Source organism: Nematolebias whitei, chromosome 22, assembly GCF_014905685.2.
Source record: "Nematolebias whitei isolate Nwh7 chromosome 22, NemWhi1, whole genome shotgun sequence".
Classification (NCBI taxonomy): Eukaryota; Metazoa; Chordata; class Actinopteri; order Cyprinodontiformes; family Rivulidae; genus Nematolebias; species Nematolebias whitei.
Window position 1 is genome coordinate 15,319,988 of NC_056519.1, and position 12,946 is coordinate 15,332,933.

At 39.8% G+C, this 12,946-nt stretch overlaps 1 protein-coding gene across 2 annotated transcripts in view; it reads right to left on the reverse strand.

Moving 5' to 3' along the window:
• anks1b (ankyrin repeat and sterile alpha motif domain containing 1B) overlaps window positions 1–8,367 on the reverse strand; it is a 291,174-nt gene extending 282,807 nt beyond the window's left edge. For both annotated transcript variants that reach the window (XM_037695743.1, XM_037695742.1), the window contains exon 1: window positions 8,069–8,367. In XM_037695743.1, coding sequence (XP_037551671.1) covers window positions 8,069–8,199 — 131 coding nt within the window. In that variant the 5' untranslated portion in view covers window positions 8,200–8,367. The remainder of the gene's footprint in view (window positions 1–8,068) is intronic.
• Window positions 8,368–12,946: the final 4,579 nt, after the last annotated feature.

Genomic DNA, 12,946 nt, shown 5'->3' on the forward strand with positions numbered 1-12,946 from the left:
ATAATAATAATAATAATAATAATAATAATAATAATAATAATAATAATGTGTATGTATTGTCATCATTGTATGTTACCATACAATGGCAAAATTGGCTCTCTGCTTTTAACCCATCCACCACCAAGTGGAGCAGTGGGCAGCTATGGAAAGCACCCGGAGAGCAACTGGGGATAAGGTGTCCTGCTCAGAGACACCACGAGATGTGCAATAACCGAGGATCAAACCCAGGACCTTCAGGTCCCGAGTCGGCTGCCCTGCCCCTACACCATACCAGAGTTATAGACTATGATCATTCTAAATGACTTCAGAGGTGCAGCAGTCCCTCACTTTGCAATTCAACTTCAATGGACTCGCTGTAATGCGGTTTGTACAGTCCATAATACTGTACAAAAAAATGTACAGGCCACATGATTGTCAATTTTAATATTACTCATGTGATTGAGACAGTACTGTCCAGTAAAAAGTTAACTAAAAAATAAAATACTTCCAACAGGCGCTGCCATTTTGTAGTTTTCTCTCTGTAAGCCTACACTGTATTCCCGCACATAATGACCATATTTCCCAGAAGGCAACAGGGCCCCGCCGAGAAGCCCCGTTTCCTTCTACTGAAAAAAAAAACAGGAAAGTTTTGATCTGATCGACGCCCCAGGAACAGAACCAGACTTTCAGACCCATTGGTGAAACTAGAGCTGGTAGCCTGCCAACAGAGACCTGTGAGCAAACGCGCATGGCCGAAGGTCCGGTGGTCCATCTAAAGTTCAACGGGACATTTTTCATCTTTATCAACCGGCCAACGACGTGGACCTCCGAATGGGGACACGCTGGTAAATAAAATTTAGAAGCTACAAATAAGAATGTTGTTAAAATTACTAGGTTTAAGAGTTCAGAACATTGATTGTGGGCTTCGTTGCTCCAGGATACGTCTGCAGAAACGGAACCGAGTCGGACCAGAAATGAACAGAGCCCCTGCTGTTCTGCAGAGCCCAGTGGGTAAAATTTAGTTGCTACATACACAGCACTGAACGCATGTTGTTAAAATGATGTAGGTTTAAGAATTTACATTCATTCATTCATTCATTCAACCTTTATTTAAACAGATAAATCACATTGAGCCTCAAAGACTCATTTACAAGTGAGACGTGCTTAGTGTATATTTAGTTGATGTTTTTCTTAGTTCATATCTTAGATGTTATTACTGTTTTTCTTATACATTTTATTGTTGGATGTAACTGGGACCCCGTGTACATAATTTCGCTCCACCACATGTACCACATGAGGTGCGAATGACAATAAAGAAACTCTGACTCTGACTCTGACATGTTTGGACAGACAAAAAAGTGGTAAACTGGACACATGTAGGAGTTGGAGGGGAAAAAAAAATTCCTATCAGACTTTTTTTTTCTGGCCTGAGGAAAAAAAAACTCCTCTAATAATAAAAAAAACACCTCGCACAAACAAGCACATATTTACATAGACAATCTGCAGACGGGGGAGACGAGAGCAGTCAGCAATGTTCATAGATGCTCTCGAGGTCACTGTAAGAGTTCTGATAAGGATGGAATAATCAGTCAATGTCCTCCGATGAGATCCATAAATATTCTCGAGGGATGTCGAGAAATGGCCAAGAATAACGTCTATGAAAATCCAAGAGTCCTGAAATGATGATGCAAGTTTATTCAGCTGGTTTCATCTGGTTATCAGTTGGAAATTCCTCAGGGAGGGGGTGGTGAACGTCGGATCACATGTTCTCCAGGCGAATTCAGATAAGATGGCCTTCAAGGCCAGCCAAAGGAGCCAAATTCAGATAAACACATGGTTGTTTTGGGGACAGGCAGAACTTAATGACATCTACCTTGAGTCTGTGTTGGTCGACTCTGTTCCGAAATGTCCAGATTACATGGCCACACCGATGGAACGTGACTGAGTAAAATCCCCAAGATCTGATCCATTCAGCCCAAAGCATTTTAGTCCGGGTACTCGAGACACAAACCAAGCCATCATAAAGGCAAGCAGCGTGATCGGGTCCAAAATTGTAGCCGACGACTTCCTTGATTGATAAAACTAGCAACCAGCCGAATCCTAAAAGCAGGAACCAGTTTTCGAAAATCCAATTAAATATGCGTCCTTAAAATCCAATGATGGCAGTAGAGATAGACACATCATCAAGTCTTCCAAGTCGATGAGATATCCAGCTGTGTGCGTGCCAACAGGGCAAATCGGCTCGCCTAAAGCCTGTCTTCTCTTCGAAGAAATGTTGTAAATTGAGTTGAGGGACCAACTGATCAAAACAAGTCCATAATTATGATTCGGAAGACATGCAAGAGAGGCTCAGAAGCAGTTTCACAGACAGACAGAGCAGCAAAGCGGAGAGGGAGGAAGCATCCGATCTCGGCAAGAACAAGTGGTGAACAACATTGCAAGAGTATGGGAAGGGGTTCTAAAGCCTTAATATATACCATATATAAATACTAAAATAAATAGAACGTTGCTACTTTGCAGAATTTCACTTACTGCGGGCGGGTTCGGAACTGAACCCCCACAATAAACAAGGGACTACTGTATGGCCTTTGGTCAAATCTTAAAACTAACGTTCTGAGTCTGTGTTGGGAATGACTCAGCTACAAACACAGCAAAGTTTAGCACATTACCTGTACAACTGACTGAGTGGCAGCCATCTTCAAACTGGTTGACTCTGCACACACGTATAATAACCCATGAGCAAAAACATCACTTAGCTTCGCCTTTCAGCAGCGGGCAATAATTACTAAAGTCACCTATTTTATAATATTAAACTCAAACAGCATTTAAGCGTTATAACATTTAAACAAACCCACAGCCACGTTTTATGCACGGTACAAGTTTTTTCCAATTAAAAGGTATATTCTGTATATGACCCATTAAACAGCAATGAGATCATCCAGTATTGATTTTCCACTGTTCATGAGCAGCATCCCACACCACTGAACTGCAGCAGAGGATCGTCTTCTCTACATCCTGAACTTGATGTGGATGTTTCATTTCACACAACACCTTTACCCAGTAAAAAAGGAGAAGCTTATGACTCAGGAATGCAACGTTCAGAGGCCTTCAGATGGGAAACTCTCGGCTCTGATTCCCAGAGATCGTTCTTATAGCAGCACACACGCCATGCTCTGACCCCTCTGTTGACCCACTCCACTGCTGAAGTACAAACAGCCCTCTATTAGGTGTGTCACACTGCTGGTCACATTAGCACACACACACAGATGTGTGTGTAGTCCACTTAGTGGGTTTGCAGGCTTGCATGAGCGCCATGACCCAATAAAAACCAAGGATGTAACAGTTACCGACACTAAACAGCAGCAGATAGATTTCCAACCATGACACATCTGACTGACCTCATATTCTGGGTCCAACATGCTTTGTTTATGCTCTGCACTTGATTAAATCTATCTTGTCTGAGTTGCACAATAGTTGAGTGTTTTGTAGTTTCATTCAACTGATTTAACTCTAAAAACTGATACAGAGCCATGAGTCATATATAAGTTGGAGTATTTCAAGAGAAATCATCATAGAAACCAATGGTTTTATAGAAAAATTGCTATATAGAGTAACAACAGAGTCTAAATGCAAACTTAAAGTACTAGGTTTTGACTTTACTTTGGATATACACAAACACCAAGTAACAATCGCCATGACAACTGATAAATAAAATCATCATCCTGTTGAGAGAAAGGCCAACAAAAAAAGTGTCCGAGATCATCACATAAATTACCAAGGTCTATTTAAACATGAAGCAGCTCTCTCCAGGGTTACTAATGTGCCTTCAAGCTCACAAAAAAGATTATGAACGCAGTTGATAAAAACTAAAGCACTGCGCTACACTCAGACAGAACTTGAACCAATATCATGTCTGCACAGACTCTTGAAATTTTTATGAAAAATATTTTAACAGACCAAAACACATAAAAGAAATCACTTTAAAATCAGAGGCAAGCGCAACCCTGACAGAGTCATCAGGCTCCTGATCAAGAAAAACAAAACATGAGGAATAATTTTGGGCTTTAAATCAAACTTTTGTTTCATTTTATGACTTAAATTCCTATATCTTTAAGTCCATTACGGTTTGAGTCGACAGATGAGTTACCACAGGACAGCGGCTGCTTAGTGCTCAGGCTGAGGCTTGAAAGTGGAGCAGTTTACAGATCGATGCATGAAATCATTGAGGCTGCCTCCATCTTTTCTTCAGGGTGTAAAAGTGAGGCTCATTTAGAAAGGCATGATAGCAGCTAAGACTGTACAATGGCACAACTCTGCTTTTAGCTAAATGCTAACGATGGAACGGTATCGTGATAAAGCCATGCTATAATGGAGTTAACTTTCAGACACTAAAAAGAACTAAGATCAACTGTTTTGTGAGTAAATACTGATTTTTATCATGATGGTGCTAAAATTAAAGTCACTGAGTCAGTGATGTAATAGAGTAAATGCTTGAACTAAATTTTGTTTTACAAAAATCTCACTTATGTACAGTATTGTGCAAAAGTCATTTATTTATTTATATTTTCCTTCAAATCAGTCAGACTTTCTTTTTATATTTTAGAAGTGGTTCAAGGCTTTTTAAAGTTATTTCAAAGTTGGTTTGTTTTTTTACTTGGTCCAGTGTTTGAGCATTTTCAGAAGAATGTGTGTTTGTTGAAGTCACTTCGTTCTGACAAGTGAATCATTCAGCCATAAACATTGCTTCCAAACTAAATGGATGAACAGGCGTTGTGTCGACACAGCAGACAGCTTGGCAATATATTTAAACTGGGTTTTTAGGCACTTTGTTACAAGCAGCCTGCCACACAATTTATTCCCATTTCTTTACCTGAATCTACGAGAAATACCCAAAACAACACTTTTGAAAGACATTAAATTGTCTTTTAGCGCCATTGGCATAATGAAGAAGGATGAATCTCGCAGGTGTCATGTGCGGAATGTAAAAGCTGGAAAAGCTTAGCAGCTGTTTTAGCTCAACAATAAACAACTGTGTCGTCGGCATAGAAATGTGAGGATGCATAAGGAATGATCTGACCAACATTACGGTACTTATGTAGATTGTGAAAAAGGTGGGTCCCAAGTCTGAGCCTTGTGGTACACCAGTGTTGACGTTAACTAGCTGCAAAAAATACCATAATGTTGAACACATTGCCTTTGAGTATCCTGGTTGCTATAGAAAGGTGCTAAAGATGTACCATTCCTGTACAATTGTTTTACTGTTTCTTAAGATACAGTTTGTCTGGTAATTAAAAACCGTTTAGACCTAATGCTGATTCTTTTGTCCTCCACTTGTCCGTTTTCCTATTCTTTAAGCATACACTGTCAGGGCAAAGCAAACAAAGTCCAAAGACTAATATTTCAAAAAATCTTCAGAAAGTATGAAGAACTATTGATCAAGTCCACTTATGAAGGTTACCAGCAAGTCTGGCTCCTTGGAAGCTGAATAAAAACCAACTAAGGGATGTTTACAGCCTACGTACTGAGCTGTGCACACGATGAGCATCTTACCATGAAAAACAGCTATTTACTGTTAATAGTGAAGGCCATACAGGAAACAACGTACCAGCAGATTGGATGCTTTGGCGTTTCCCTTCCCACAAACCAACAAATTCTGTTGACATCAACTGTATGATCTCAAAGGGAACATTAAAATAAAAGAGAAATACATGGCAACGTGACACGATTAGAAAATGTCAAACCACAAGTGAACAACTGCAACACGTCGTGAATTTCCAAACAACAAGAAAAGCAGAAATCATCAACCTAAATACCTTTGTTTCAGTGTTGTTGCAAAAGGTAGAATTTCAGCATCGTCTTGGATCTTTGTGGTTCAAACACTATTTAATGCTTTTATTCTGGGATCTTTAATCAATCTTCACCAAAGTTCCCATTTTGTATCTGGCTAACAGGAGTTCAAAGAATGGTTAGTGTTTTCCCTGTTAGACTTCAGGCCAGTCTGGAGACGCTCTGGTCCAGACCCCGAGGCGAGGCGGGACCCCTCCCAGATGCCCCTGCTTTGATCTTCTAATCACCTGGCTCTGCACCATCCTGAGCTGGGAGTGGGAGAGGCTGCAGGGGCAGGAGGAGGACAATCATAACCTCATAACCGCCGTGTGAGGCCTATTTATGGGTTCTTTAAAGGTTATAGTCACTTTAATACAGCAGTAGGATTTAATGTTCTTTTAAGAAGAATATCAGGTTTATTAAGTGCACCCTTCTTATTTTGTAAAAAAAAAAAAAAAAAAAAAAAGCTTTGTAATAAAACATGCAGCTCGATCAGTGGTGGTGAGCTCTCACTTCAGGTAGTAGTGTGTCGCAAAACATGGACAAAATTTGAAAAATAAATGAAAGAGCTCAATGCGTTGCTGCAGAAACATAAAATTCATGCGTGACCCTCACGATTTAAAAAAACAAATTTAAGATCTGACTTGTAGTTTTCACACAGCGACAGTTTGAGGCTTACTTTGCAGTCTGCCTCTCATTAACGTGCCAGTCAGGGATAGGCCTGTCGCGATAAACAATAAAATAAATTAATCTCATCATAAATGAAAATTATCGACCTCATTTTCATTTATTGTTATCGTTTCTTCGTGTTCCTCTTTCCACTGAAGACACTGGATGACAAACTCAACCCCGGTGCTCTTCACTGACCCCTGCCTTTCTCTTTTAAATCCATTTAACCATCCAAAATCACGTTTTTGGACCGTTAAAAGCAGCTAAGCTGAGAAGCTAAGCTACGAGCTAAGCTAACAGGCCGACCTCGGGTGAAAAAAAACCTCCGTCTTGTCAAAGCTCCAAAATTCACAGTTGAAACAAATCCCTGCCTTCGTGTAAAAAGCGTTTTTTTCCTCTGCAAAAAGAAGCTGAGAACTTGTTTACTGATTTTTTATTAAAAGTTTTGTGAGACAAATGCTATGCTAAAGAGCTCAAACCACACCGAGCGTCCGCCATTTTGAGGACCGAAAAAAAAAGAGAGACAGCCCATGCCACGTCAAAGGGCCTCCCTCCCATTTTTCTTAAAGAGGCACGCTGCTCGCACCCTCACTATCCATCCTTCAGTTCAGTCTTAGATTGCCATCCGGTGGTCAAAAAATCTACTACATGGAAAACAAATTAAACGTTTCTTCTTAAATATTACACTAAAGACTAATTCTGGTCAAATTTCATACAATATTATCGTTTATCGCAATAATTTCTGAGACAATTAATCGCCCAGCAAAATTTGTTATCCTGACAGGCCTAGTCAAGGAGTGACACACAGGTATGCGGTTACCATGGTGACCATAAGGAGCCACCGGTGGCAGCTTTAACATATCTTCTGATCTTTAGTTTTGACGTTTCGGGGCGGCAGCTGCTTTGGCACAATCGGAACGTCTTCAGGAACTTATCGTGTCGATCTGCTACGTCGGCGAACATCAACTGAATTTTCAACCTGTTGACAAAACTCAACCACATTTCCACAGTTTTACAACGTGATGTTGCAACGGTCCAGAGTCTGCCAGTCTGAGCCAAATCAGCATGGGATTATTTATTTATTTTTTTGTCTTCTGGCACAAAAAAGTGTGCCTCCATCGCCCTGCCTGTCTGTCAGACCTCACAGGCATCAAGGCTGTGCAAGCACCTCATGATCGATGGAGCAACCTACAAATGCCAAGAGTAAACTGAACAGAAAGTTACAAACGCTGCCAATATCTGAGTCACTGCTATGAAAGCTGCCACAACCATTGTCTCCAGTACTGTGCACCAGTACAGGGGAGGTGTGTGCATTAATTTTTTTTATTGCAGTTTCATGATTTAGACCTGGTTGTGTTTGCATCCTGCTCCTTGAATAAACCTGGAACCATCCATTGTCTATGAGATGCTTCAGGGGATTATTGTGCACTCGTGCTGTACAGGCTGTTCTAGTGAGTAAATGCTTTGCAGCCCAGACACAAAAGTGTTGGGCTATACTGGTTTTGCAACGGGAAAGCCCTCAGGAATCCCCTCCAACACCCCCTGGGGACACCCACAGAAAAGCAAACTGAAGAAGAAGGAGGATGCTGCTTACCTCAGGAGGCTGGGAAGAGGGATGGGTCCGGAACCTGAGCCCAGAATCCCCTTCTTTCCACTCAACAGTTTCTCCACCAAGGCGACATTCCCAGTGCGGGCGGCTTCCAGCAGCTCCTGCTCCTTCCCCATCCCGGACACGCCAAGTTTGAAACGACGGGGCGAAGCAAACCCAACAAATCTCCCATAAACACCTCGTCTGTGCCTCTCAGTGTGGGCTGAGCGCGCGCATCGGAAAGGTTCCCCGTGCCTGCAGGCTGCTGCTGCTCGAGGTGTTCCTCCTGATGCTGCAGCACCGCTCCCCCCACCCTCCTCCTCCTCAGCGCAGCTCGCTAATTAACTCCCGGTGCGTGTCCGCTGATGAGCGCGAGACAAACCGGGCTGGAAGTGAGAAGCAAAGCTGCCCGGCTGAGAAACTTCAGCTCCTTCTTCTTTGTCCGGGCGTCGGGTCTCAACACGCGGGAGGTGAAGCTCCGTCTGCCTCCACAAAACGCTCTCCCTCTCCGGCTCCGCTCGCCTCCTGTCGCCCGCGAACAACCGCACTGGTCGCGCGCTCACCAGGGTCAGCCGAGACACGGCTGTCAAGATTACACTCGCCACTTCCGATTAACCCTTTTCAAAATAAAAGCTTTGTTTCTGTTATGAGCATTGGTGGTGGGAATTTCATCTCTGTTCTAGGATCTGAATCTTTTGGCTCAGCGCAACAAATACAGCTGTTTTGGTCCCAAATTGTTCTTGACTTCTGCTATGACTACTAGTATTTTACTGGCCTGTTTAGATCTTATTGCTGGTATTTTTTATACTTTATTTATATATATATATATATATATATATATATATATATATATATATATATCATGTGTGATTACTTGTGTATACAGTATTCCTTTGTACTGAAACTCTGGCACAACAATTTCCTGCGGGATCAATAAAGTTCCTTTTTTTTTTTACAATTGAAAACAAAATAACTAGGAATTAAAAGGAAACATAGCAAAAAACAGCTAGATTACGTGTAGAATACTAAAAAAAAAAGGTTTGTTTGAATAAACTTTTTTTTCTTCAAAATAATTATATGTTGTCACATGCCACTCACATTGCATTTCAATAATACTATAAAACATTAACATAAATGCTTAAATGGATCTCCAGCTCTTTTTTTATTATTATTTTTAGAAATGTTTTGTGAAATAGTTGTCAGTAGTTGGTATTATCAGAGTAATATCAGTCACACAGAACTCTTACATTGTGTTTCATGTAATTTAGTAGCACTTTCAGGAATTAAGCTTAAAAATTGTCCCAAATAACTCAGCAATTTAAATTCAAGCACTTAAAAGGATAGTTTGTGAGTTTTGAAGAGGCATTCTGTGCAAATATCCTGATGCATGCTCAATAATCCAGGTAGAAAAATCTAAAAAAGTTAAATCTGGTCCTCTGGACATTCAAAAAATCCCAGAGGACCAGATTTAACTTTTTTACATTCTGTGCAAAGGTTGTAAATAATATCTTGCTTGTAGACAGATATTTAATTAAATTCAAAAATACTTTTTTATTCCTTAAGGGAAATTAAATGTTTTAATTAATTATCCTGGTTTCATTAAAGAGTTGGGATTTTTTCATTAAACGACCTCACTTGTGGAAATAACTGGAAACAAACGGATTAAGTCTGAGTGAGGACATCATAGAGCATTGTAGCTATTTTAAACATCTTCTATTTAAAAAGAACTTCATAGAAAGACTTTTTTTTACCTTCACACTCTTGTGAGTTTCATATTGCACAGTTAATATAATAAAAAATATATATTTACTGGAACACCAGAAGCACTTCAATAAACCAAGGTTTTTTAAGCATGTAAAACTTGAATAAAACTCAACTTAAGGCTCTTTTCTTGTTTATGTTAAAATAAATTGCTACCACTAGTAACAATACTTGGATAGATTAAAACATTTGGAAAAAATAAATAAATAAATAAAAATATAATTTAAAAACTCCATTAAATGAAACCAAGAGCGCCGCTCTTTGTGCTTTTATTTTGAAAGCAGAAAAAGCTCGACTTCCTCTCTGGGTCTCCCTCCTTTGACGCATGGACTCGGTGTTAGTCAGGGTGTGGATGTCCGTACAACCCCAGCGGGCGGTCATGTCTTTGTCACTGTAGTGAATTAAACCCCTCCCGCCGTGTCTGTTGCCCGCTGTCGCCGCTTAGAGCACAAACTTCCTTGGTTGTTCTCGCACATGCGCACTTCTCTGTGCCGGCGTTGTATTCCCTCCACAATTGGCGCCGCCGCAGCTGAATGGCTTGGAAAACGGGTGAGATCCCAAAATATCCTCGCAGACATGTCAGAGCAGGGTCTGTGTGAATAATGCAGAGGCAGAAGCAGGGATTTAATGCGCTTTGACGGCCATGAAACGGACAAACACCCCCTCAGCTTCCATCCATCTTCTGCCCCCTTGTACCTGCAGGAACCTGCATGGTGCTTTCACTGCTTTGTTTGAATTTAGAGGTTTTTTTTAACGATGCATTCAAGTACTTGTTTCCGCATACGAACTACAACCTAGTAATTAGGATTTATTCATCTGGAATTTATTCTAATTAAGTAAATTCATACAAATCCTCCACACTATAATGATTTAAGTGATAATTTATAATTATATTTTATTTGGGCTCATTGTTTTTACTGCATGGAAATTAGCGGACAACATTTATTGTTAGAAGGCAGTTAGCGAAATATCTCGTGTATCACTGAATGGATTTGAATGAAACTTTCAAAATGCATCCACTCATACACTGGTCCGGTTAGACCTCAGTGCTGCATTTGATCCAGTTGATCACAATATTCTACTACAGAGACTTGAATATGACATTGGGATTACAGGAACGGCTCTAAAATTATTTAAATCATATTGATCTGATGGATTCCAGTTTGAAAATGTAAATATTTACTCTTCTTCGTACTCTAAATTTAGTCATGGAGTTCCTCAAGGTTTAGTGCTTGGACCAATACTCTTTACCTTATATGTCCATTAGGTAAAGTGATTAAACAGCATGGGATAACTTTTCATTGTTATGCTGATGATACACAGTTGTATTTGTCTATGAAACCCAATGAATCCAATCAGACTTAAAGACATAAAATCTGGATGACCCTAAATTTTCTGATTTTAAACTCAGACAAGTCGTGACTTGGTGCTATATACCATATATAAACTGAAATGGATTGAACTGGATGTACATCTATAACTGATTAACGTTCAGAGTCAGACCAGTTAATCAACATTAGGGGCTACACAAAACTGGCTGCAATAGATATTAAGCTAAAATTTGATGTGTTCACAGCTGAGTGTCAATCGCAACATACTTTGGGCTCATCAATGTCATTCCATAATATAAGTTCTTGACCACAAACTTGGGCATGAAAGGCAGCAGGCAATACGCATTTATTCCACGTAAGCTAGACCATTGCCTTATTTTTTGGATTATAAGGCGCATTAAGCGAAATAAGTTAATTTGACAGATTTTTGAGCGCCATGTATCACATAAAATTGGTTGGAGGTCATTAAGCACAACCAGAATCAATACATAAGGCTCACTGTTGATTTGTGAGAAAATTCAAGGATTTTAAGTGCGCCTTATAGTCCGAAAAATACGGTAATTCTAGTGTCTACATGGATGTGGGCCTTTTAGAAATAAAACACAGGCCCATCATCCTGAGCAGAGACCTGGTTTCTCTTTTTCATCATCTTTCAACAGGTAGTGGTGTGCACGTTGAATAAATCAACTCTCCTGCTCATCAATCCTCGCACACGTTCTGTGCCGTGGCCACGACGCAGAGACACCCAGCTACAGCATGTAAACAAACTGTTCATGCTCACAGCTGCAGCGAGCAGAGGGTTCCTCTTCCAGTGATTTAACATCCTTTTATGACTCGGCGAGCTTCTCCAGCTTTAAAATGTCATGACCATTTATGTGCACAAAGGCCGAACACCCTGCGCAGAGGATCACCGCAGCTCACAAAGCGGCTGCGCTCGTGTTTACTCCCATCTATTGTACGACTCGTCGTAAATTCAGAAATGCTGCGTGAAAAATTAAGGTGAGTCAGAGTTCAAACGCCGGCGCTGTAAATCATCCAAGCGTTTCAGTAGATGTGCTGACTTGGTCATTTGCAGCATATATTTATTAGTAGTTTTGCCTTTTTTTATGATTTTTCTTGCAGACACAAACACGAACATGAATGCATTTAAAGCAAAGTGAGGGGAAACGTTTTTAATTGAACAATTGAAACTATGTGGTAACTGATTGGAAAATGGTAAAAACAAATGTTTAAAAGAATAAAAAGCACATTTATCTTAGTACCAGATGTGTGATTTACTCCCAACAGCCTCCCATTAGTTTTAGAGAAATAATAAGTTGGAAAAAAAAATCTTTAAAAAAATAAAGTTTTAAAACAGATTATTTTTTAAATCATTATTTTAGCAGCTTCAACAGACAACTTTTTTTTTTTGTTCTTTTTTCGTAGCATTTTTTTTTTTTTTTAATCAGGACTTTAAAAGATTGGAGGAAATAAACTAGATCAAAAAGAAATAATTGATCAAGTTCGTTCAAACTTTGAGATAATTCAAATTTCAATGAGCTGTGAATGAGTCACGTTTTATTTTTAAGAACAGAACTGAAAATAAACCACTCCGATGTCATGGCTGCACGATAACAGAGCTTTTTTTTTTTTGTACATGATGTTAAACCATGTGCTTTTACAAATATTAGTTCATTTTAGTTATTTTCTTAACACAAACTCTGGGAATTCCCCTGATCTTACACAGAGATGAAACAGCAGCAGATATGGTCATTGCTTGTCCATGAAACAAATTACACTACATGGATTTGTT